Below are 23,121 nucleotides of genomic sequence, written 5' to 3'. Positions count from 1 at the left end.
AATACAGGATATAACTCAGGATCAGTAATGTAATGTATGTACACAGTGATTGCACCAGCAGAATAGTGAGTGCAGCTCTGGAGTATAATACAGGAGGTAACTGAGGACCAGTACAGGATACGTAATGCAATGCGTGTACACAGTGATTGCACCAGCAGAATAGTGAGTGCAGCTCTGGAGTATAATACAGGATGTAACTCAGGATCAGTAATGTAATGTATGTACACAGTGACTGCACCAGCAGAATAGTGAGTACAGCTCTGGAGTATAATACAGGATATAACTCACGATCAGTAATGTAATGTATGTACACAGTGACTGCACTAGCAGAATAGTGAGTGCAGCTCTGGAGTATAATACAGGAGGTAACTCAGGATCAGTAATGTAATGTATGTACACAGTGACTGCACCAGCAGAATAGTGAGTGCAGCTCTGGAGTATAATACAGGATGTAACTCAGGATCAGTAATGTAATGTATGTACACAGTGACTGCACCAGCAGAATAGTGAGTACAGCTCTGGAGTATAATACAGGATGTAACTCAGGATCAGTAATGTAATGTATGTACACAGTGACTGCACCAGCAGAATAGTGAGTGCAGCTCTGGAGTATAATACAGGATGTAACTCAGGATCAGTAATGTAATGTATGTACACAGTGACTCCACCAGCAGAATAGTGAGTGCAGCTCTGGAGTATAATACAGGATGTAACTCAGGATCAGTAATGTAATGTATGTACACAGTGACTCCACCAGCAGAATAGTGAGTGCAGCTCTGGAGTATAATACAGGATGTAACTCAGGATCAGTAATGTAATGTATGTACACAGTGACTGCACCAGCAGAATAGTGAGTGCAGCTCTGGAGTATAATACAGGATGTAACTCAGGATCAGTAATGTAATGTATGTACACAGTGACTCCACCAGCAGAATAGTGAGTGCAGCTCTGGAGTATAATACAGGATGTAACTCAGGATCAGTAATGTAATGTATGTACACAGTGACTGCACCAGCAGAATAGTGAGTACAGCTCTGGAGTATAATACAGGATGTAACTCAGGATCAGTAATGTAATGTATGTACACAGTGACCGCACCAGCAGAATAGTGAGTGCAGCTCTGGGGTATAATACAGGATGTAACTCAGGATCAGTAATGTAATGTATGTACACAGTGAGTGCACCAGCAGAATAGTGAGTGCAGCTCTGGAGTATAATACAGGATGTAACTCAGGATCACTAATGTAATGTATGTACACAGTGACTGCACCAGCAGAATAGTGAGTGCAGCTCTGGAGTATAATACAGGATGTAACTCAGGATCAGTAATGTAATGTATGTACACAGTGACTGCACCAGCAGAATAGCGAGTGCAGCTCTGGAGTATAATACAGGAGGTAACTCAGGATCAGTAAAGTAATGTATGTACACAGTGACTGCACCAGCAGAATAGTGAGTGCAGCTCTGGAGTATAATACAGGATGTAACTCAGGATCAGTAATGTAATGTATGTACACAGTGACTGCACCAGCAGAATAGTGAGTGCAGCTCTGGGGTATAATACAGGAGGTAACTCAGGATCAGTAATGTAATGTATGTACACAGTGAGTGCACCAGCAGAATAGTGAGTGCAGCTCTGGAGTATAATACAGGAGGTAACTCAGGATCAGTAATGTAATGTATGTACACAGTGACTGCACCAGCAGAATAGTGAGTGCAGCTCTGGAGTATAATACAGGATGTAACTCAGGATCACTAATGTAATGTATGTACACAGTGACTGCACCAACAGAATAGTGAGTGCAGCTCTGGGGTATAATACAGGAGGTAACTCAGGATCAGTAATGTAATGTATGTACACAGTGAGTGCACCAGCAGAATAGTGAGTGCAGCTCTGGAGTATAATACAGGAGGTAACTCAGGATCAGTAATGTAATGTATGTACACAGTGACTGCACCAGCAGAATAGTGAGTGCAGCTCTGGAGTATAATACAGGATGTAACTCAGAATCAGTAATGTAATGTATGTACACAGTGACTGCACCAGCAGAATAGTGAGTGCAGCTCTGGAGTATAATACAGGATGTAACTCAGGATCAGTAATGTAATGTATGTACACAGTGACTGCACCAGCAGAATAGCGAGTGCAGCTCTGGAGTATAATACAGGAGGTAACTCAGGATCAGTAATGTAATGTATGTACACAGTGACTGCACCAGCAGAATAGTGAGTGCAGCTCTGGAGTATAATACAGGATGTAACTCAGGATCACTAACGTAATGTATGTACACAGTGACTGCACCAGCAAAATAGTGAGTACAGCTCTGGAGTATAATACAGGATGTAACTCAGGATCAGTAATGTAATGTATGTACACAGTGACTTCACCAGCAGAATAGTGAGTGCAGCTCTGGAGTATAATACAGGATGTAACTCAGGATCAGTAATGTAATGTATGTACACAGTGACTGCACCAGCAGAATAGTGAGTGCAGCTCTGGGGTATAATACAGGAGGTAACTCAGGATCAGTAATGTAATGTATGTACACAGTGACTGCAGCAGCAGAATAGTGAATGCAGCTCTGGAGGATAATACAGGATGTAACTCAGGATCAGTAATGTAATGTATGTACACAGTGACTGCACCAGCAGAATAGTGAGTGCAGCTCTGGGGTATAATACAGGATGTAACTCAGGATCAGTAATGTAATGTATGTACACAGTGACTGCACCAGCAGAATAGTGAGTACAGCTCTGGAGTATAATACAGGATGTAACTCAGGATCAGTAATGTAATGTATGTACACAGTGACTGCACCGGCAGAATAGTGACTGCAGCTCTGGAGTATAATACAGGATGTAACTCAGGTTCAGTAATGTAATGTATGTACACAGTGACTGCACCAGCAGAATAGTGAGCGCAGCTCTGGAGTATAATACAGGAGGTAACTCAGGATCAGTAATGTAATGTATGTACACAGTGACTGCACCAGCAGAATAGTGAGTGCAGCTCTGGAGTATAATACAGGAGGTAACTCAGGATCAGTAATGTAATGAATGTATGTACACAGTGACTGCACCAGCAGAATAGTGAGTGCAGCTCTGGGGTATAATACAGGATGTAACTCAGGATCAGTAATGTAATGTATGTACACAGTGACTGCACCAGCAGAATAGTGAGTACAGCTCTGGAGTATAATACAGGATATAACTCAGGATCAGTAATGTAATGTATGTACACAGTGATTGCACCAGCAGAATAGTGAGTGCAGCTCTGGAGTATAATACAGGAGGTAACTGAGGACCAGTACAGGATACGTAATGCAATGCGTGTACACAGTGATTGCACCAGCAGAATAGTGAGTGCAGCTCTGGAGTATAATACAGGATGTAACTCAGGATCAGTAATGTAATGTATGTACACAGTGACTGCACCAGCAGAATAGTGAGTACAGCTCTGGAGTATAATACAGGATATAACTCAGGATCAGTAATGTAATGTATGTACACAGTGACTGCACCAGCAGAATAGTGAGTGCAGCTCTGGAGTATAATACAGGATGTAACTCAGGATCAGTAATGTAATGTATGTACACAGTGACTGCACCAGCAGAATAGTGAGTGCAGCTCTGGAGTATAATACAGGATGTAACTCAGGATTATTACATTGAGGTTCCACAAGAAGATCAGTGATGAGCAGACATGACATTTTTGTAGTTTTGATGATTGCTCACAGAGCAGGTGTCAGTGAACCCTCCGAAATACTGGAAGGGTAAATTCAGGCTGAGAAGTGACATCTTACCTTTTTCTTGAACGGATTCATGTCTCTGGGTGCAGAGCGGCCGTCAGCCATCTGGGCTACATGTGAATGACAGTGGCCTCCACCTTACAAATTTCTGGAATATTAATTTCTGCTTTGTTAAGAATCATCGTTAATGTCCGTATGTTGGGTCAATGTGAGATCATTTCTTTCAGTAGTAAAGATGTATTTATTATGGGTTCAGTTCTGTAGAGCGCCGCGCCCACAGCTCGGTACGTGAGGAGTCATTATCCGCCCCAAGCAATTACTAATTCCCCACAACCTATAACATTGTAACCAGTTCTTGTGATTGTTATATTACAAGATTCCAGTGGATCCGCACCCTGAAATCACCAATTATGAAGCAACTCACAGAACCCAAAATAATGATACCTTATACAGGAACCTCCTTCACTGAAACAGAGCTCCAAATCCCCTGCATATCACACAGATAAACAGGATAATGTCTCTGCCGTCAATCGTCACTAAAGGGTGCTAAGGAATTTAGTTTAGACATACTGCGCTCACTAGGAGTCTAATTAATCTGTATACAGGGAGCTCCCCCTAGTGGTGGCTGCATACAGGATCTTATCATGTATCTCTGTGTACAGGGAGCTCCCCCTAGTGGTGGCTGCAGACAGAATCTTATCATGTATCTCTGTATACAGGGAGCTCCCCCTAGTGGTGGCTGCAGACAGAATCTTATCATGTATCTCTGTGTACAGGGAGCTCCCCCTAGTGGTGGCTGCAGACAGGATCTTATCATGTACTCTGTATACAGGGAGCTCCCCCTAGTGGTGATTGCAGACAGAATCTTATCATGTATCTCTGTATACAGGGAGCTCCCCCTAGTGGTGGCTGCAGACAGGATCTTATCATGTATCTCTGTATACAGGGAGCTCCCCCTAGTGGTGGCTGCAGACAGGATCTTATCATGTATCTCTGTATACAGGGAGCTCCCCCTAGTGGTGGCTGCAGACAGAATCTTATCATGTATCTCTGTATACAGGGAGCTCCCCCTAGTGGTGGCTGCAGACAGGATCTTATCATGTATCTCTGTATACAGGGAGCTCCCCCTAGTGGTGGCTGCAGACAGGATCTTATCATGTATCTCTGTATACAGGTAGCTCCCCCTAGTGGTGGCTGCAGACAGGATCTTATCATGTATCTCTGTATACAGGGAGCTCCCTCTAGTGGTGGCTGCAGACAGGATCTTATCATGTATCTCTGTATACAGGGAGCTCCCCCTAGTGGTGGCTGCAGACAGGATCTTATCATGTATCTCTGTATACAGGTAGCTCCCCCTAGTGGTGGCTGCAGACAGAATCTTATCATGTATCTCTATATACAATGAGCTCCCTCTAGTGGTGGCTGCAGACAGGATCTTATCATGTATCTCTATATACAGGGAGCTCCCTCTAGTGGTGGCTGCAGACAGGATCTTATCATGTATCTCTGTATACAGGGAGCACCCCCTAGTGGTGGCTGCAGACAGAATCTTATCATGTATCTCTGTATACAGGGAGCTCCCCCTAGTGGTGGCTGCAGACAGGATCTTATCATGTATCTCTGTATACAGGGAGCTCCCCCTAGTGGTGACTGCAGACAGAATCTTATCATGTATCTCTGTATACAGGGAGCTCCCCCTAGTGGTGGCTGCAGACAGGATCTTATCATGTATCTCTGTATACAGGGAGCTCCCCCTAGTGGTGGCTGCAGACAGGATCTTATCATGTATCTCTGTATACAGGGAGCTCCCCCTAGTGGTGACTACATTCAGAATCTTATCATGTATCTCTGTATACAGGGAGCTCCCCCTAGTGGTGGCTGCAGACTGGATCTTATCATGCATCTCTGTATACAGAGAGCTCCCCCTAGTGGTGGCTGCAGACAGGATCTTATCATGTATCTCTGTATACAGAGAGCTCCCCCTAGTGGTGGCTGCAGACAGGATCTTATCATGTATCTCTGTATACAGGGAGCTCCCCCTAGTGGTGGCTGCAGACTGGATCTTATCATGCATCTCTGTATACAGAGAGCTCCCCCTAGTGGTGGCTGCAGACATAATCTTAGCATGTATCTCTGTATACAGGGAGCTCCCCCTAGTGGTGGCTGCAGACTGGATCTTATCATGCATCTCTATATACAGAGAGCTCCCCCTAGTGGTGGCTGCAGACATAATCTTAGCATGTATCTCTGTATACAGGGAGCTGCCCCTAGTGGTGGATGCAGACAGAATCTTATCATGTATCTCTGTATACAGGGAGCTCCCCCTAGTGGTGGCTGCAGACAGGATCTTATCATGTATCTCTGTATACAGGGAGCTCCCCCTAGTGGTGACTGCAGACAGGATCTTATCATATATCACTGTATACAGGGAGCTCCCCCTAGTGGTGGCTGCAGACAGAATCTTATCATGTATCTCTGTATACAGGGAGCTCCCCCTAGTGGTGGCTGCAGACAGGATCTTATCATGTATCTCTGTATACAGGGAGCTCCCCCTAGTTGTGGCTGCATACATAATCTTATCATGTATCTCTGTATACAGGGAGCTCCCTCTAGTGGTGACTGCAGACAGAATCTTATCATGTATCTCTGTATACAGGGAGCTCCCCCTAGTGGTGGCTGCAGACAGGATCTTATCATGTATCTCTGTATACAGGGAGCTCCCCCTAGTGGTGACTACATTCAGAATCTTATCATGTATCTCTGTATACAGGGAGCTCCCCCTAGTGGTGGCTGCAGACTGGATCTTATCATGCATCTCTGTATACAGAGAGCTCCCCCTAGTGGTGGCTGCAGACAGGATCTTATCATGTATCTCTGTATACAGAGAGCTCCCCCTAGTGGTGGCTGCAGACAGGATCTTATCATGTATCTCTGTATACAGGGAGCTCCCCCTAGTGGTGGCTGCAGACTGGATCTTATCATGCATCTCTGTATACAGAGAGCTCCCCCTAGTGGTGGCTGCAGACATAATCTTAGCATGTATCTCTGTATACAGGGAGCTCCCCCTAGTGGTGGCTGCAGACTGGATCTTATCATGCATCTCTATATACAGAGAGCTCCCCCTAGTGGTGGCTGCAGACATAATCTTAGCATGTATCTCTGTATACAGGGAGCTGCCCCTAGTGGTGGATGCAGACAGAATCTTATCATGTATCTCTGTATACAGGGAGCTCCCCCTAGTGGTGGCTGCAGACAGGATCTTATCATGTATCTCTGTATACAGGGAGCTCCCCCTAGTGGTGACTGCAGACAGGATCTTATCATATATCACTGTATACAGGGAGCTCCCCCTAGTGGTGGCTGCAGACAGAATCTTATCATGTATCTCTGTATACAGGGAGCTCCCCCTAGTGGTGGCTGCAGACAGGATCTTATCATGTATCTCTGTATACAGGGAGCTCCCCCTAGTTGTGGCTGCATACATAATCTTATCATGTATCTCTGTATACAGGGAGCTCCCTCTAGTGGTGACTGCAGACAGAATCTTATCATGTATCTCTGTATACAGGGAGCTCCCCCTAGTGGTGGCTGCAGACAGGATCTTATCATGTATCTCTGTATACAGGGAGCTCCCCCTAGTGGTGGCTGCAGACAGGATCTTATCATGTATCTCTGTATACAGGGAGCTCCCCCTAGTGGTGACTGCAGACAGAATCTTATCATGTATCTCTGTATACAGGGAGCTCCTCCTAGTGGTGACTGCAGACAGGATCTTATCATGTATCTCTGTATACAGGGAGCTCCCCCTAGTGGTGGCTGCAGACAGAATCTTATCATGTATCTCTGTATACAGGGAGCTCCCCCTAGTGGTGGCTGCAGACAGGATCTTATCATGTATCTCTGTATACAGGGAGCTCCCTCTAGTGGTGACTGCAGACAGAATCTTATCATGTATCTCTGTATACAGGGAGCTCCCCCTGGTGGTGGCTGCAGACAGGATCTTATCATGTATCTCTGTATACAGGGAGCTCCCCTTAGTGGTGGCTGCAGACAGGATCTTATCATGTATCTCTGTATACAGGGAGCTCCCCCTAGTGGTGACTGCAGACAGAATCTTATCATGTATCTCTGTATACAGGGAGCTCCCCCTAGTGGTGACTGCAGACAGGATCTTATCATGTATCTCTGTATACAGGGAGCTCCCCCTAATTGTGGCTGCATACATAATCTTATCATGTATCTCTGTATACAGGGAGCTCCCCCTAGTGGTGGCTGCAGACAGGATCTTATCATGTATCTCTGTATACAGGGAGCTCCCCCTAGTGGTGGCTGCAGACAGGATCTTATCATGTATCTCTGTATACAGGGAGCTCCCCCTAGTGGTGACTGCAGACAGAATCTTATCATGTATCTCTGTATACAGGGAGCTCCCCCTAGTGGTGGCTGCAGACAGAATCTTATCATGTATCTCTGTATACAGGGAGCTCCCCCTAGCGGTGACTGCAGACAGAATCTTATCATATATCTCTTGTATACAGGGAGCTCCCCCTAGTGGTGGCTGCAGACAGAATCTTATCATGTATCTCTGTATACAGGGAGCTCCCCCTAGTGGTGGCTGCAGACAGAATCTTATCATGTATCTCTGTATACAGGGAGCTCCCCCTAGTGGTGGCTGCAGACAGAATCTTATCATGTATCTCTGTATACAGGGAGCTCCCCCTAGTGGTGACTGCAGACAGAATCTTATCATGTATCTCTGTATACAGGGAGCTCCCCCTAGTGGTGGCTGCAGACAGAATCTTATCATGTGTCTCTGTATACAGGGAGCTCCCCTAGTGGTGACTGCAGACAGAATCTTATCATGTATCTCTGTATACAGGGAGCTCCCCCTAGTGGTGGCTGCAGACAGAATCTTATCATGTATCTCTGTATACAGGGAACGCCCCCTAGTGGTGGCTGCAGACAGAATCTTATCATGTATCTCTGTATACAGGGAGCTCCCCCTAGTGGTGGCTGCAGACAGAATCTTATCATGTATCTCTGTATACAGGGAGCTCCCCCTAGTGGTGACTGCAGACAGAATCTTATCATGTATCTCTGTATACAGGGAGCTCCCCCTAGTGGTGGCTGCAGACAGAATCTTATCATGTGTCTCTGTATACAGGGAGCTCCCCCTAGTGGTGACTGCAGACAGAATCTTATCATGTATCTCTGTATACAGGGAGCACCCCCTAGTGGTGGCTGCAGACAGGATCTTTTCATGTATCTCTGTATACAGGGAGCTCCCCCTAGTGATGGCTGCAGACAGAATCTTATCATGTGTCTCTGTATACAGGGAGCTCCCCCTAGTGGTGGCTGCAGACAGAATCTTATCATGTATCTCTGTATACAGGGAGCTCCCCCTAGTGGTGACTGCAGACAGAATCTTATCATGTATCTCTGTATACAGGGAGCTCCCCTAGTGGTGACTGCAGACAGAATCTTATCATGTATCTCTGTATACAGGGAGCTCCCCCTAGTGGTGGCTGCAGACAGAATCTTATCATGTATCTCTGTATACAGGGAGCTCCCCTAGTGGTGACTGCAGACAGAATCTTATCATGTATCTCTGTATACAGGGAGCTCCCCCTAGTGGTGGCTGCAGACAGAATCTTATCATGTATCTCTGTATACAGGGAACGCCCCCTAGTGGTGGATGCAGAAAACATGACTGGATCACAGCATGTCCTGCTGTAGAGCTGCACTTACAATTATGCATTCACACAGCTGAAATCTCCCAGCATGCTCTGCTTGTCAGTATCTGCTCAGATCTTCATTTTTACACCCGCGTGTAATGTAGTTATTACATTTGAGTTACAAATACGTCTAAATGTTTAATCTCATAATTGTCCTGAGTTTAATGAGGATGACTGAAATAAAGCAATGAAATACGCCTGAAATAATTGCTGCCGTCCTTCTGCACCAACCAGGACACTGAGATATAATGCTTAACCCTTAAGAGGCCAGATGGACCCAGAGCGGTAATCATCAGACGGAGGTCACGGCCGCCAGATGAACTTTCATATAAAGATGTCCCGCAGGTCACAATGCCGAAACTCCACGATGCAAGTACTTGTAATCGATGATAACAGTAAATGTCTGATGTCGGTCCTGCAGCATTTATCTCCAGGTCTACGGCCCTGCGACAACCATAGTGCACGCAGATGGCAGCCGACATCCCCGGCAGCCGACATCCCCGGCAGCCGACATCCCCGGCAGCCGACAACCCCGGCAGCCGACATCCCCGGCAGCCGACAACCCCGGCAGCAGACATCCCCGGCAGCCGACATCCCCGGCAGCCGACATCCCCGGCAGCCGACAACCCCGGCAGCAGACATCCCCGGCAGCCGACATCCCCGGCAGCCGACAACCCCGGCAGCCGACATCCCCGGCAGCCGACAACCCCGGCAGCCGACATCCCCGCGGGGTCTGATGGAAACTTTCTAAACTTCTCAATGTTCTTTTACTGATTGGACCTTTACCATTTTCACAATCCAGGCCGGGCAGCCGTCAGTGAATGGAAATGTTTCTATCCAGAAACTGTACAGACGTAATACTTTCTACAGCTGAGAGTTTGTTACAATGAGACAATCCTCTATGAGCAGAGCTCATCAGCAGCAGCAGCATCTCTCCTGATCTGATAGTTTGTTACAATGTATCAGTCTGGAGTTTGGGCTATTGTGCAGACTGAATACAACTGTCACAAACCCTCTGCTGTGAGAAGCTTTAGGTGCGGAGAACATGGCAGCCGCTGTCCGCCTCCATGTACCGGTCACTGATACTGTAAGATCAGTTGTGACCAGTGGCAGATTAGCAGATCTAAACCACAGGTAGTGGATTATCAGAAGTACACAGTAATGATATCATTCCCTCTGCCCCTCCCCCCGCTATATACTGCACTGGGTCAGACTCCGGGATACAATGTAACAGCCATATATACACACCGGGATCGGCCTGTGGGAAATCTCCCATCGAGAACAAGCAGGAAATGGCCGATTCTCAACTATTTCTGGTCTGCGTTCTGCAGGGGGCCCAGGGAAGGGGCCCGGACCGGCGTCTCCATGGAAATGGACAACAGGGAGGGGGGGGGGGGGGATGCGATCAGTGGCTGCCACACCAATGGGGATGCTTATCTACCCAGAAAGAAGAATGAGGTCAGGATCTCACATTTTCGGTGCAGGAGTGGATACAACAGAGAAGAGAAGTAGCTCTTGCCTTTAGATTTTAACTTTTTTTTTTAGGATCAACTGCATGAAAATCTGCAAGTGTCACTCCAGCTTCAAAGGGGTTAAAATCCAACACCCCCAATACTTGTCTATCCTGACACTGGAATGATGAATAAGCCGTCCCATTACACAGAAGATTGTGGAGGATCCCTCTGATTGTTAGGAGATCCAACAACTATCTGCTCAACTACACAACCTTCCTGTCAAATGAGAGCTACAGATGAATATGCTAAGCGCATGCTGCCACCTGGTGGTCAAATTCTGAAAATACAAGGGAAAAAAAATGCTGCCACCTGGTGGTCCGAAACTGAAGGTGCATGCAAAGTTTTTATAAATATTACCCAACTTATTAAAATTTTAAAAACACAGTATTAATCTTTATATACTGTACATGTATATATATATATATATATATATATATATATATATATATATTTATACCACATACATGTTGGGACTGTGCATTCTGCAGTTCAAAAAAATGCTTCAATAAATGTAGCGATAAATCATAAGCAGCATCAAGTGAAATTCAGTCACATCAAATAATAATAGAGGGGCAAATACTTTATCACGGCGTTGTATTAGCTTTACACATCTTCCCATTCACATGCAGCAGTATAAGTAATAGCCGATATAGTAAAATTCACTATGTTCATTCCAGAACACAAGCTGGACTCTGCTGCCGCCTGCTGGTGATGTGTGTGCAGTGCACCTCACATACATTGGAAGTAGCTGTTTGATGATATGAAATGAACACTGCACAATTTCCCCCTCACTTATAAGTTTGGTAACAATACAGAACTGGAAATATTAACATTTCAGATCTGCAGTAAAGTTCAGAAACTGCTCAAATCCCCACAGCAACCAAGTAACGGCGACCAAATCTCCAGGACGGGCCACAGGGCAGAATCTCATACAAATATCAGAAGACGGGGCGATGCAGGGGAGGGGGTGATGGACGGACTGGAATGTTACAGACACAGATAATGATGTGAGATTCGCAGACAGGAAGCGGCTTATTACGTGTTAGTAGCAGATAATAGCACCGTGAACGTGGCTTATAATAACTCAGAACAGAGACTAATGAATAAGGGCACTCAGGATACGTACCCTTCCTGCCAGGCTCAGTGGGCATAAATAAAGGGCACTCTGGATATGAGCCCTTCCTGCCAGGCTCAGTGGGCATTAATAAGGGGCACTCGGGGATACTTGCCCTTCCTGCCGGAATCAGTGGGCATTAATAAGGGGCACTCGGGATACGTGCCCTTCCTGCCAGGCACAGTGGGCATTAATAAGGGGCACTTGGGAATACGTGCCCTTCCTGCCGGGCTCAGTGGGCATTAATAAGGGGCACTCGGGGATACTTGCCCTTCCTGCCGGAATCAGTGGGCATTAATAAGGGGCACTCGGGATACTTGCCCTTCCTGCCGGAATCAGTGGGCATTAATAAGGGGCACTCGGGATACGTGCCCTTCCTGCCAGGCACAGTGGGCATTAATAAGGGGCACTTGGGAATACGTGCCCTTCCTGCCGGGCTCAGTGGGCATTAATAAGGGGCACTCGGGATACGTGCCCTTCCTGCCAGGCTCAGTGGGCATTAATAAGGGGCACTCGGGATACGTGCCCTTCCTGCCAGGCTCAGTGGGCATTAATAAGGGGCACTCGGGATACGTGCCCTTCCTGCCAGGCTCAGTGGGCATTAATAAGGGGCACTTGGGAATACGTGCCCTTCCTGCCGGGCTCAGTGGGCATTAATAAGGGGCACTCGGCACCTGTCACCTGTGTACAGCACCAAGTGAAGGATTAATGATTCCACTCAGACAACACAGGAAAAATCTGGATTTAACGACTGGACAATAAAAGTTTTACAACTTTCACATGCGCTTCTCATGCAAGATCTCTGTTTGCATTCAAGAAATAGAAACATGTTACATTCTGCACTAATCAGTCTCACAGCTGAGGATCTGTTACAATTGTATCCAATATGCCCAAATCTCTCCTGTCCTGATAGTTTGTTACAATGTATCAGTCTGGAGTCCGCCATGAATAGACTAGAGAATTCCCCAAGGCCGGATACAATGTAACAAATGTGATGTGAGAAATGAATGTCCTCTCTGGCCCAGACGTCACCGCTCTGCTGTCCAGAATCCCAGCGTCTATCAGCCATATCCTCCTCCTTCTCCTCCCGCTACCTCAAGCTCAATGTGGACAAAACTGAACTCATCATCTTTCCTCCATCTCGCGTATCTTCCCCACCTGATCATTCTATCACAATAAATGACGTCACACTTTCCGTTGTACCGACAATCCGCTGCCTCGGAGTAACCCTTGACTCGGCCCGGTCCTTCACACCACACATCCAAGCTCTCGCCACCTCCTATCACCTCCAGCTCAAAAATATTTCCAGAATCCGTGCTTTCCTCAACCCTCAATCTACTAAACTGCTTGTGCATGCCCCCATCATCTCCCGCCTCGACTACTGCAACATCCTCCTCTGTGGCCTCCCTGCTAACACTCTCGCACCCCTCCAGTCCATCCTAAACTCTGCTGCACGACTGGTCCATCTCTCGTCTCGCTACTCCTCTGCTAAGCCCCTTTACAAATCCCTTCACTGGCTCCCATTCCCCCAGCGTATCCAGTTCACACTACTAACACTGACCTACAAAGCCGTCCATAACCTCTCTCCCCGTACATCTCTGAACTAATCTCCCAATATATTCCCTCTCGTAACCTCCGGTCCTCCCAAGACCTCCTTCTCTCCTCCACACTTATCCGTTCCTCACGCAATCGCCTCCAAGACTTCTCCCGAATATCCCCCGTCCTCTGGAATTCTGTGCCCCAACACGTCCGATTATCCACCACATCCGGATCCTTCAGACAGAACCTGAAAACCCATCTCTTCAAGAAAGCTACAGCCTGCCATGACCCCGCTGCCTCCTCAACACTGGAGCAGCTGCAGCCCCTCAACCTACTGTCTCCACCCCACTCCCGTAGAATGTAAGCCCCCCGAGAGCAGGGTCCTCTCCCCTTCTATCATTGTTAGTTTACTGTCAGTGATATCTGTATCTGGTATGTAACCCCTTCTCATGTACAGCACCATGGCATCAATGGCGCTATATAAATAATAATAATATACAATGTATCAGTAGAATGTAAGCCCGCAGGGGCAGGGTCCTCCTCCCTCTGTACCCGTATATCATTGTTAGTTTACTGTCAGTGATATCTGTATCTGGTATGTAACCCCTTCTCATGTACAGCACCATGGAATCAATGGCGCTATATAAATAATAATAATATACAATGTATCTGTAGAATGTAAGCCCCCAGGGGCAGGGTCCTCCTCCCTCTGTACCCGTCTATCATTGTTAGTTTACTGTCAGTGATATCTGTATCTGGTATGTAACCCCTTCTCATGTACAGCACCATGGAATCAATGGCGCTATATAAATAATAATAATATACAATGTATCTGTAGAATGTAAGCCCCCAGGGGCAGGGTCCTCCTCCCTCTGTACCCGTCTATCATTGTTAGTTTACTGTCAGTGATATCTGTATCTGGTATGTAACCCCTTCTCATGTACAGCACCATGGAATCAATGGCGCTATATAAATAATAATAATATACAATGTATCTGTAGAATGTAAGCTCGCAGGGGCAGGGTTCTCCTCCCTCTGTACCCGTCTATCATTGTTAGTTTACTGTCAGTGATATCTGTATCTGGTATGTAACCTCTTCTCATGTACAGCACCATGGAATCAATGGCGCTATATAAATAATAATAATATACAATGTATCTGTAGAATGTAAGCTCGCAGGGGCAGGGTCCTCCTCCCTCTGTACCGTCTATCATTGTTAGTTCTTTACTGTCAGTGATATCTGTATCTGGTATGTAACCTCTTCTCAAGTACAGCACCATGGAATCAATGGCGCTATATAAATAATAATAATATACAATGTATCTGTAGAATGTAAACCCGCAGGGGCAGGGTCCTCCTCCCTCTGTACCCGTCTATCATTGTTAGTTTACTGTCAGTGATATCTGTATCTGGTATGTAACCTCTTCTCATGTACAGCACCATGGAATCAATGGCGCTATATAAATAATAATAATATACAATGTATCTGTAGAATGTAAGCCCGCAGGGGCAGGGTCCTCCTCCCTCTGTACCTGTCTATCATTGTTAGCTCTTTACTGTAAGTGATATCTGTATCTGGTATGTAACCCCTTCTCATGTACAGCACCATGGAATCAATGGTGCTATATAAATAATAATAATATACAATGTATCTGTAGAATGTAAGCCCGCAGGGGCAGGGTCCTCCTCCCTCTGTACCCGTCTATCATTGTTAGTTTACTGTCAGTGATATCTGTATCTGGTATGTAACCCCTTCTCATGTACAGCACCATGGAATCAATGGTGCTATATAAATAATAATAATATACAATGTATCTGTAGAATGTAAGCCCGCAGGGGCAGGGTCCTCCTCCCTCTGTACCCGTCTATCATTGTTAGTTCTTTATTGTAAGTGATATCTGTATCTGGTATGTAACCCCTTCTCATGTACAGCACCATGGAATCAATGGCGCTATATAAATAATAATAATATACAATGTATCTGTAGAATGTAAGCCCGCAGGGGCAGGGTCCTCCTCCCTCTGTACCCGTCTATCATTGTTAGTTCTTTATTGTAAGTGATATCTGTATCTGGTATGTAACCCCTTCTCATGTACAGCACCATGGAATCAATGGCGCTATATAAATAATAATAATATACAATGTATCTGTAGAATGTAAGCCCGCAGGGGCAGGGTCCTCTTCCCTCCGTACCCATCTATCAGTATTAGTTTACTGTAAGTGATATCTGTATTTCTGTATTTTGTATGTAACTCCTTATGTACAGCGCCATGGCATCAATGGCGCTATATTAATAAATAATAATAATTCACAGATCTTGAAAATGGTGAAAATTTGAAACAAAATGTCCATTAGAAAGTCGCCAAAGTGGAAGAACATTTAGTTATTGAACCTCGTCCCCCTCCTGTGACCGGATCCCATCATCCGCCGCCTCCTTCCACCCTCACAGCCCACCAATAAGGAACGGATCGAGAAGACGAGACGTTACCTCCAGAACCTTCCCCGTGATGAACTCATGACAAGCCTCACACTTCACCCCAAACAGAACCTGATAATCCTTCTCACAGTACGGAGACCCATCCCTGCAGAAAACAAGAAGACAACACCAAATCAGCAGGTAATCAGTGCTGTCACCACCAGGGGGCGGCGCTGACAACCTCTCACATGTATACAGGCGGGTTGTCAGCGGTGATAGATGAGGAGCTGGTGCTGCAGTATAAGGGGTGTGGTCTCATGTCATTATATCAGTGATGTCATCACCAGGGGGCGGGGCTGACAACCGCTCACATGTATACAGGCGGGTTGTCAGCAGTGATAGATGAGGGGCTGGTGATGCAGTATAAGGGGTGTGGTCTCATGTCATTATATCAGTGATGTCATCACCAGGGGGCGGGGCTGACAACCTCTCACATGTATACAGGAGGGTTGTCAGCAGTGATAGATGAGGAGCTGGTGCTGCAGTATAAGGGGTGTGGTCTCCAGTCATTATATCAGTGATGACATCACCAGGGGGCGGGGCTGACAACCTCTCACATGTATACAGGCGGGTTGTCAGCAGTGATAGATGAGGAGCTGGTGCTGCAGTATAAGGGGTGTGGTCTCATGTCACTATATCAGTGATGTCATCACCAGGGGGCGGGGCTGACAACCTCTCACATGTATACAGGCGGGTTGTCAGCAGTGATAGATGAGGAGCTGGTGCTGCAGTATAAGGGGTGTGGTCTCATCATTATATCAGTGATGTCATCATCAGGGGGCGGGGCTGACAACCTCTCACATGTATACAGGCGGGTTGTCAGCAGTGATAGATGAGGAGCTGGTGCTGCAGTATAAGGGGTGTGGTCTCATGTCACTATATCAGTGATGTCATCACCAGGGGGCGGGGCTGACAACCTCTCACATGTATACAGGAGGGTTGTCAGCAGTGATAGATGAGGAGCTGGTGCTGCAGTATAAGGGGTGTGGTCTCCTGTCATTATATCAGTGATGTCATCACCAGGGGGCGGGGCTGACAACCTCTCACATGTATACAGGCGGGTTGTCAGCAGTAATAGATGAGGAGCTGGTGCTGCAGTATAAGGGGTGTGGTCTCATCATTATATCAGTGATGTCATCACCAGGGGGCGGGGCTGACAACCTCTCACATGTATACAGGCGGGTTGTCAGCAGTAATTGCTGGTGCTGCAGTATAAGGGGTGTGGTCTCATGTACACAGTGATGAGGAGATGATGGGGGTGATGATTCCTTCCTTACTTGCTGATATATTCCCCGGTCAGGACCTTGCCGCAGGATTTACACTTGAAGCAGCCCAGGTGCCACTGTTTGTCCAGGGCCAGCAACGCTTGTCCGTTCTTGATGTCTCTGCCGCAGCCCGAGCAGCCTGCAAAGAAGCGGAGAAGAAAGATCTCATCTGTCATCTGCAAAAGCCAAAACCAACAGGAACAAACGGCGACTAAGGCCACGGCCCCCCTATCAGTATAAGGCCACGGCCCCCCTATCAGTATAAGGCCACGGCCCCCCTATCAGTATAAGGCCACGGCCCCCCTATCAGTATAAGGCCACGGCCCCACTATCAGTATTCGGTCAGTATCCGGTCAGTATTTTTCCTCAGGAGTTGGAGCCAAAACCAGGTGAGGAACAATCAGAGAAAAGGTAGAATAGAAACAAGTCACCAATTCTGCATTTATCACCCACTCCTGGTTTTGGCTCCCACTCCAGAGAAAAAATACAGAAAGAATACTGACCAAATACTGATAGTGGGGCCGTGGGCTAAAGAGCAAAACAGTGAGTCCTCCCCCAACCGCAGGACCAGATCACGTGAGAATCCAAGCAGCACAGAGGATTTCAGGAAAGACACATCTATACATGTGATTGCATAAGAACATCACCATACGGCCACTTGTTGTTCTTACATTGTTGTTCTTACATTGTACAACCCCTTTAAATGACCATAGCCCTTTAAGGATGAGGACAAATTTTCATTTCTGATCTTTTATTTTTCCTCCCCTTCTCCTAGAGGCAGAATGTTCCTATTCCTCCGTCCACCTCGTCATTCCTCCGTCCACCTCGTCATTCCTCCGTCCACCTCGTCATTCCTCCGTCCACCTCGTCATTCCTCCGTCCACCTCGTTATTCCTCCGTCCACCTCGCCATTCCTCCGTCCACCTCGCCATTCCTCCGTCCACCTCGTCATTCCTCCGTCCACCTCGTCATTCCTCCGTCCACCTCGTTATTCCTCCATCCACCTCGCCATTCCTCCGTCCACCTCGCCATTCCTCCGTCCACCTCGCCATTCCTCCGTCCACCTCGTCATTCCTCCGTCCACCTCGTCATTCCTCCGTCCACCTCGTCATTCCTCCGTCCACCTCGTCATTCCTCCGTCCACCTCGTCATTCCTCCGTCCACCTCGTCATTCCTCCGTCCACCTCGTATGACGACTGGATTTTATTACAGGACAGTTGGTATTTGATTGACTTAATTCCCGCGATCAAACAACAAACTGAAAAATGAGATAGAAAAGTTCCAAGTGCGGAGAAACGGTGCCCGACCCGCGATCCTGACGTTGTTTCTTGGTTTTATTTCTGCCGCGTTCTATTTACAGTTTTCTTTTCTTGTAGTTTAAAACGTTTCTGAATTTTGTAAAAATAATAAATTGTTTTTCTCCTTTTGTCGCCATTATCTGAGATCAGCGACATTTTTATGTTTCCTCCATTTTTACCACTCTGGGGTATACATGATGTTTTCATCACGCTGTATTCCATTTTTTGGAGGAAGGGTGCAGTGTCCACACACAGAATATATAAGGACGAGAGTATGCCGACCCTGCAGGTTGTATTTGGGTCTCCATCAGCTTGTTACAATCAGAAGAACACACACAAGTCCAGCAGGTGGCAGCGCTGCCCTCCAGGAGCGGAAGGGGAATCCTGCCAGTGGTAGTGACCGGACACGTCCAGCAGGCGGCAGTGCTGCCCTCCAGGAGCGGAAGGGGAATCCTGCCAGTGGTAGTGAACGGACACGTCCAGCAGGTGGCAGCATTGATTCCAATAGTTTCGGACATTTGGGAAAGTTTCTCATAGTCGGAACTGGAGAGGATCTGCAAGGAAGAATGGCCGAGGATCCCCAAATCCAGGGGTGAAAAACTTCATCATTCCCAAGAAGACTCATGGCTGTACTAGCTCAAAAGGGGGCTTCTACTGAATACTGAGCAAAGGGTCTGAATACTTATGACCATGTGATATTTCAGTTTTTCTTTTTTAATAAATTTGCAAACATTTCTACATTTCTGTTTTTTTCAGTCAAGATGGGGTGCACAGTGTACTTTACTGAGAAAAAAAATGAACTTTTTAGAATTTACCAAATGGCTGCAATGAAACAAAGAGTGAAAAATATAAAGGGGTCTGAATACTTTCCGCACTCACTGTAGATACACGCACACACTGTGGTGAGCGGCTTTGCGGCTCGGGGGGAGGGTTAACCGGTTTCACGGTAGCACACAGTACCGAGCGTTGTGACACCAGAGGTTTGTGGCCCCTGTAGTTCTGTGGCCTCTGTGGGTGACCCTACACGTGAGCAGCTTTGTAGCCATAATCCAAACAATGTGCCCTGGAGCGCAAACACTGGAGCTGTCGCGGGTTTTCATGGCGGACTCGTGTGTGGTGACTTCTGGGAATATTTTACACACGATGAACGCCGCTGCCGCCATTACTGCGGCTGACACCTGACACTGCTCATCCCGGACAGCGACAAACACCGGGATGTTGTCAGCACAAAGACAAGGAGCATCCAGGGGTCGGAGCAGCTAAGGGCGACTTAAAGGGGCTCTACCTGAGTCTCTTAGCATTCAAATCTTATTGGTCTGACTGCAGAGGTAAAAGACGTATTAAAGGGGCAGTCCTGCCGGGTCTCTGACCCTCTTCTTGGCCCCCAGTTTAGTCAGAAGTTTGATAGACTGAGCTCAGGTTGATTGCGATGGACCTGCTGCCTGGTAACACTGGTTGTTACATTGTCTCCGTAGCAACAAGACAGGAATCTGTTGTGCAACTCAAAGCTCAAGTTGCCTATACTGTATGCGATGGGAAGGGGAGGAGCCTCAGAGAAGGGAGGAGCCTCAGAGAAGGAGCTCAATCTCAGAAAAGGGGATGGACAGCCAGACAGCAGAAAAGAGGAGGAGCCACAGAGTAGGGGGAGGAACCTCAGCAAAAGCGTGGGGCCACAAAGGAGGGGAGGAGTCACAAAGAATTTGAGGAGCCACAGACAGAAGAGAAAGGGAGGAGCAGCCAGATAGCGGGAAAGGGGAGACGCTGCAGAGTAGGGGAGGAGACGCTGCAGAGTAGGGGAGGAGACGCTGCAGAGTAGGGGAGGAGGTGCTGCAGAGTAGGGGAGGAGACGCTGCAGGGTAGGGGAGGAGGTGCTGCAGAGTAGGGGAGGAGACGCTGCAGAGTAGGGGAGGAGACGCTGCAGGGTAGGGGAGGAGACGCTGCAGGGTAGGGGAGGAGGTGCTGCAGAGTAGGGGAGGAGACGCTGCAGAGTAGGGGAGGAGACGCTGCAGAGTAGGGGAGGAGGTGCTGCAGAGTAGGGGAGGAGGTGCTGCAGAGTAGAGGAGGAGACGCTGCAGAGTAGGGGAGGAGACGCTGCAGGGTAGGGGAGGAGGTGCTGCAGAGTAGGGGAGGAGGTGCTGCAGAGTAGGGGAGGAGACGCTGCAGAGTAGGGGAGGAGACGCTGCAGAGTAGGGGAGGAGACGCTGCAGGGTAGGGGAGGAGATGCTGCAGGGTAGGGGAGGAGGTGCTGCAGAGTAGGGGAGGAGGTGCTGCAGAGTAGGGGAGGAGACGCTGCAGGGTAGGGGAGGAGACGCTGCAGAGTAGGGGAGGAGACGCTGCAGAGTAGGGGAGGAGACGCTGCAGAGTAGGGGAGGAGACGCTGCAGAGTAGGGGAGGAGACGCTGCAGAGTAGGGGAGGAGGTGCTGCAGAGTAGGGGAGGAGACGCTGCAGGGTAGGGGAGGAGGTGCTGCAGAGTAGGGGAGGAGACGCTGCAGAGTAGGGGAGGAGACGCTGCAGAGTAGGGGAGGAGACGCTGCAGAGTAGGGGAGGAGACGCTGCAGAGTAGGGAAGGAGATGCTGCAGGGTAGGGGAGGAGATGCTGCAGAGTAGGGGAGGAGACGCTGCAGAGTAGGGGAGGAGACGCTGCAGAGTAGGGGAGGAGACGCTGCAGAGTAGGGGAGGAGGTGCTGCAGAGTAGGGGAGGAGACGCTGCAGGGTAGGGGAGGAGGTGCTGCAGAGTAAGATAAGATAAGATAAGATATACTTTATTTATCCCGTAGGAAATTGCGGAGTAGGGGAGGAGAAGCTGCAGAGTAGGGGAGGAGACGCTGCAGAGTAGGGGAGGAGACGCTGCAGAGTAGGGGAGGAGGTGCTGCAGAGTAGGGGAGGAGACGCTGCAGGGTAGGGGAGGAGGTGCTGCAGAGTAGGGGAGGAGACGCTGCAGAGTAGGGGAGGAGACGCTGCAGAGTAGGGGAGGAGATGCTGCAGGGTAGGGGAGGAGACGCTGCAGAGTAGGGGAGGAGACGCTGCAGGGTAGGGGAGGAGACGCTGCAGAGTAGGGGTGGAGACGCTGCAGAGTAGGGGTGGAGACGCTGCAGAGTAGGGGAGGAGACGCTGCAGGGTAGGGGAGGAGACGCTGCAGAGTAGGGGTGGAGATGCTGCAGAGTAGGGGAGGAGACGCTGCAGAGTAGGGGAGGAGACGCTGCAGAGTAGGGGAGGAGACGCTGCAGAGTAGGGGAGGAGACGCTGCAGAGTAGGGAAGGAGACGCTGCAGAGTAGGGGAGGAGATGCTGCAGGGTAGGGGAGGAGATGCTGCAGAGTAGGGGAGGAGACGCTGCAGGGTAGGGGAGGAGGTGCTGCAGAGTAGGGGAGGAGACGCTGCAGAGTAGGGGAGGAGACGCTGCAGAGTAGGGAAGGAGACGCTGCAGAGTAGGGGAGGAGACGCTGCAGAGTAGGGGAGGAGACGCTGCAGAGTAGGGGAGGAGATGCTGCATGGTAGGGGAGGAGATGCTGCAGAGTAGGGGAGGAGATCCTGCAGGGTAGGGGAGGAGATGCTGCAGAGTAGGGGAGGAGATGCTGCAGAGTAGGGAAGGAGATGCTGCAGAGTAGGGGAGGAGACGCTGCAGAGTAGGGGAGGAGATGCTGCAGAGTAGGGGAGGAGACGCTGCAGAGTAGGGGAGGAGACGCTGCAGAGTAGGGGAGAAGCCTCAGAGAAAGGGAGGAAACACAAAAAAATGGAGAAGCTGCAGATGGGGGAGCAACCACAGAAAAATGGAAGATCAGCAGAACAGAGAAGGAACTGCACAGAATGGGAGGGGCCACAGACATAAGAGAAGGGGAGGATCCTCAGAGAGAGGAGGGGCACAGAAAAGTAGAGGAGCAGCCAGAGAACAGTGAAGGGGAGGAGCTGCACAGAGTGGGAAGGGCCACAGACAGAAGAGAAGGGGAGAAGCCGCAAAAGGGGTGAGGAGTAACCGTGGAGAAGGGGAGGAGCAGCAAGAAATCGGGTAGGGTCAGCTTAAAAGGTGAGGAGCAGCTGTAGAGAAGAGAGAAGGGAACTAGCAGCAGTAACAAGAGAAGAGGAGAAACTAATAAGCTGTATAAAAAAAAAAAGAAGAGAAGCAGCCTGAGAGGAGGAGAAGGACAGCAGAGGAAGGGAGGACAAATAAGGATAGGGAGGAGCAGCCAGATAGGAAGGGAGGAGCAATGCAGCAGAGAAGGGGAGGAGCAGTGAGAAATTATGGGAGGAGCCATACAACAGGGAAGGGGAGGAGCAGCTAGAAAGGAAGGGAGGAGCATCAGCGGAAGGGAGGGGTCATGCAGCAGGGAAGTGGAGGAGCAGCCAGAAAGGAAGAAAGTGTCAGCAGGACAATAGCAGCAGCTGCCCACCTCCACCTCAGGCTACCCCTGAGCTCGCAAGTTAGGGTGGAGGCC

General features: G+C 48.5%; 1 protein-coding gene across 20 annotated transcripts in view; it reads right to left on the bottom strand.

Annotated features, from left to right (window-relative positions):
• Positions 1-23,121, bottom strand: part of ABLIM1 (actin binding LIM protein 1) — a 462,151-nt gene that overhangs the window by 132,591 nt on the left and 306,439 nt on the right. For all 20 annotated transcript variants that reach the window (XM_073684651.1, XM_073684642.1, XM_073684637.1 and 17 more), the window contains 2 exons: positions 17,404-17,530; positions 16,139-16,232 (listed from right to left, as the gene is read on the bottom strand). In XM_073684651.1, the coding sequence (XP_073540752.1) occupies positions 16,139-16,232; positions 17,404-17,530 (221 nt within the window). The remainder of the gene's footprint in view (positions 1-16,138; positions 16,233-17,403; positions 17,531-23,121) is intronic.

Source organism: Phyllobates terribilis, unplaced genomic scaffold, assembly GCF_046119375.1.
Source record: "Phyllobates terribilis strain yellow unplaced genomic scaffold, ASM4611937v1 Scaffold_5__5_contigs__length_657084704, whole genome shotgun sequence".
Lineage (NCBI taxonomy): Eukaryota > Metazoa > Chordata > Amphibia > Anura > Dendrobatidae > Phyllobates > Phyllobates terribilis.
The sequence above is the reverse complement of the archived record's forward strand: the minus strand, read 5'-3'. Positions and strand labels throughout refer to the sequence as shown.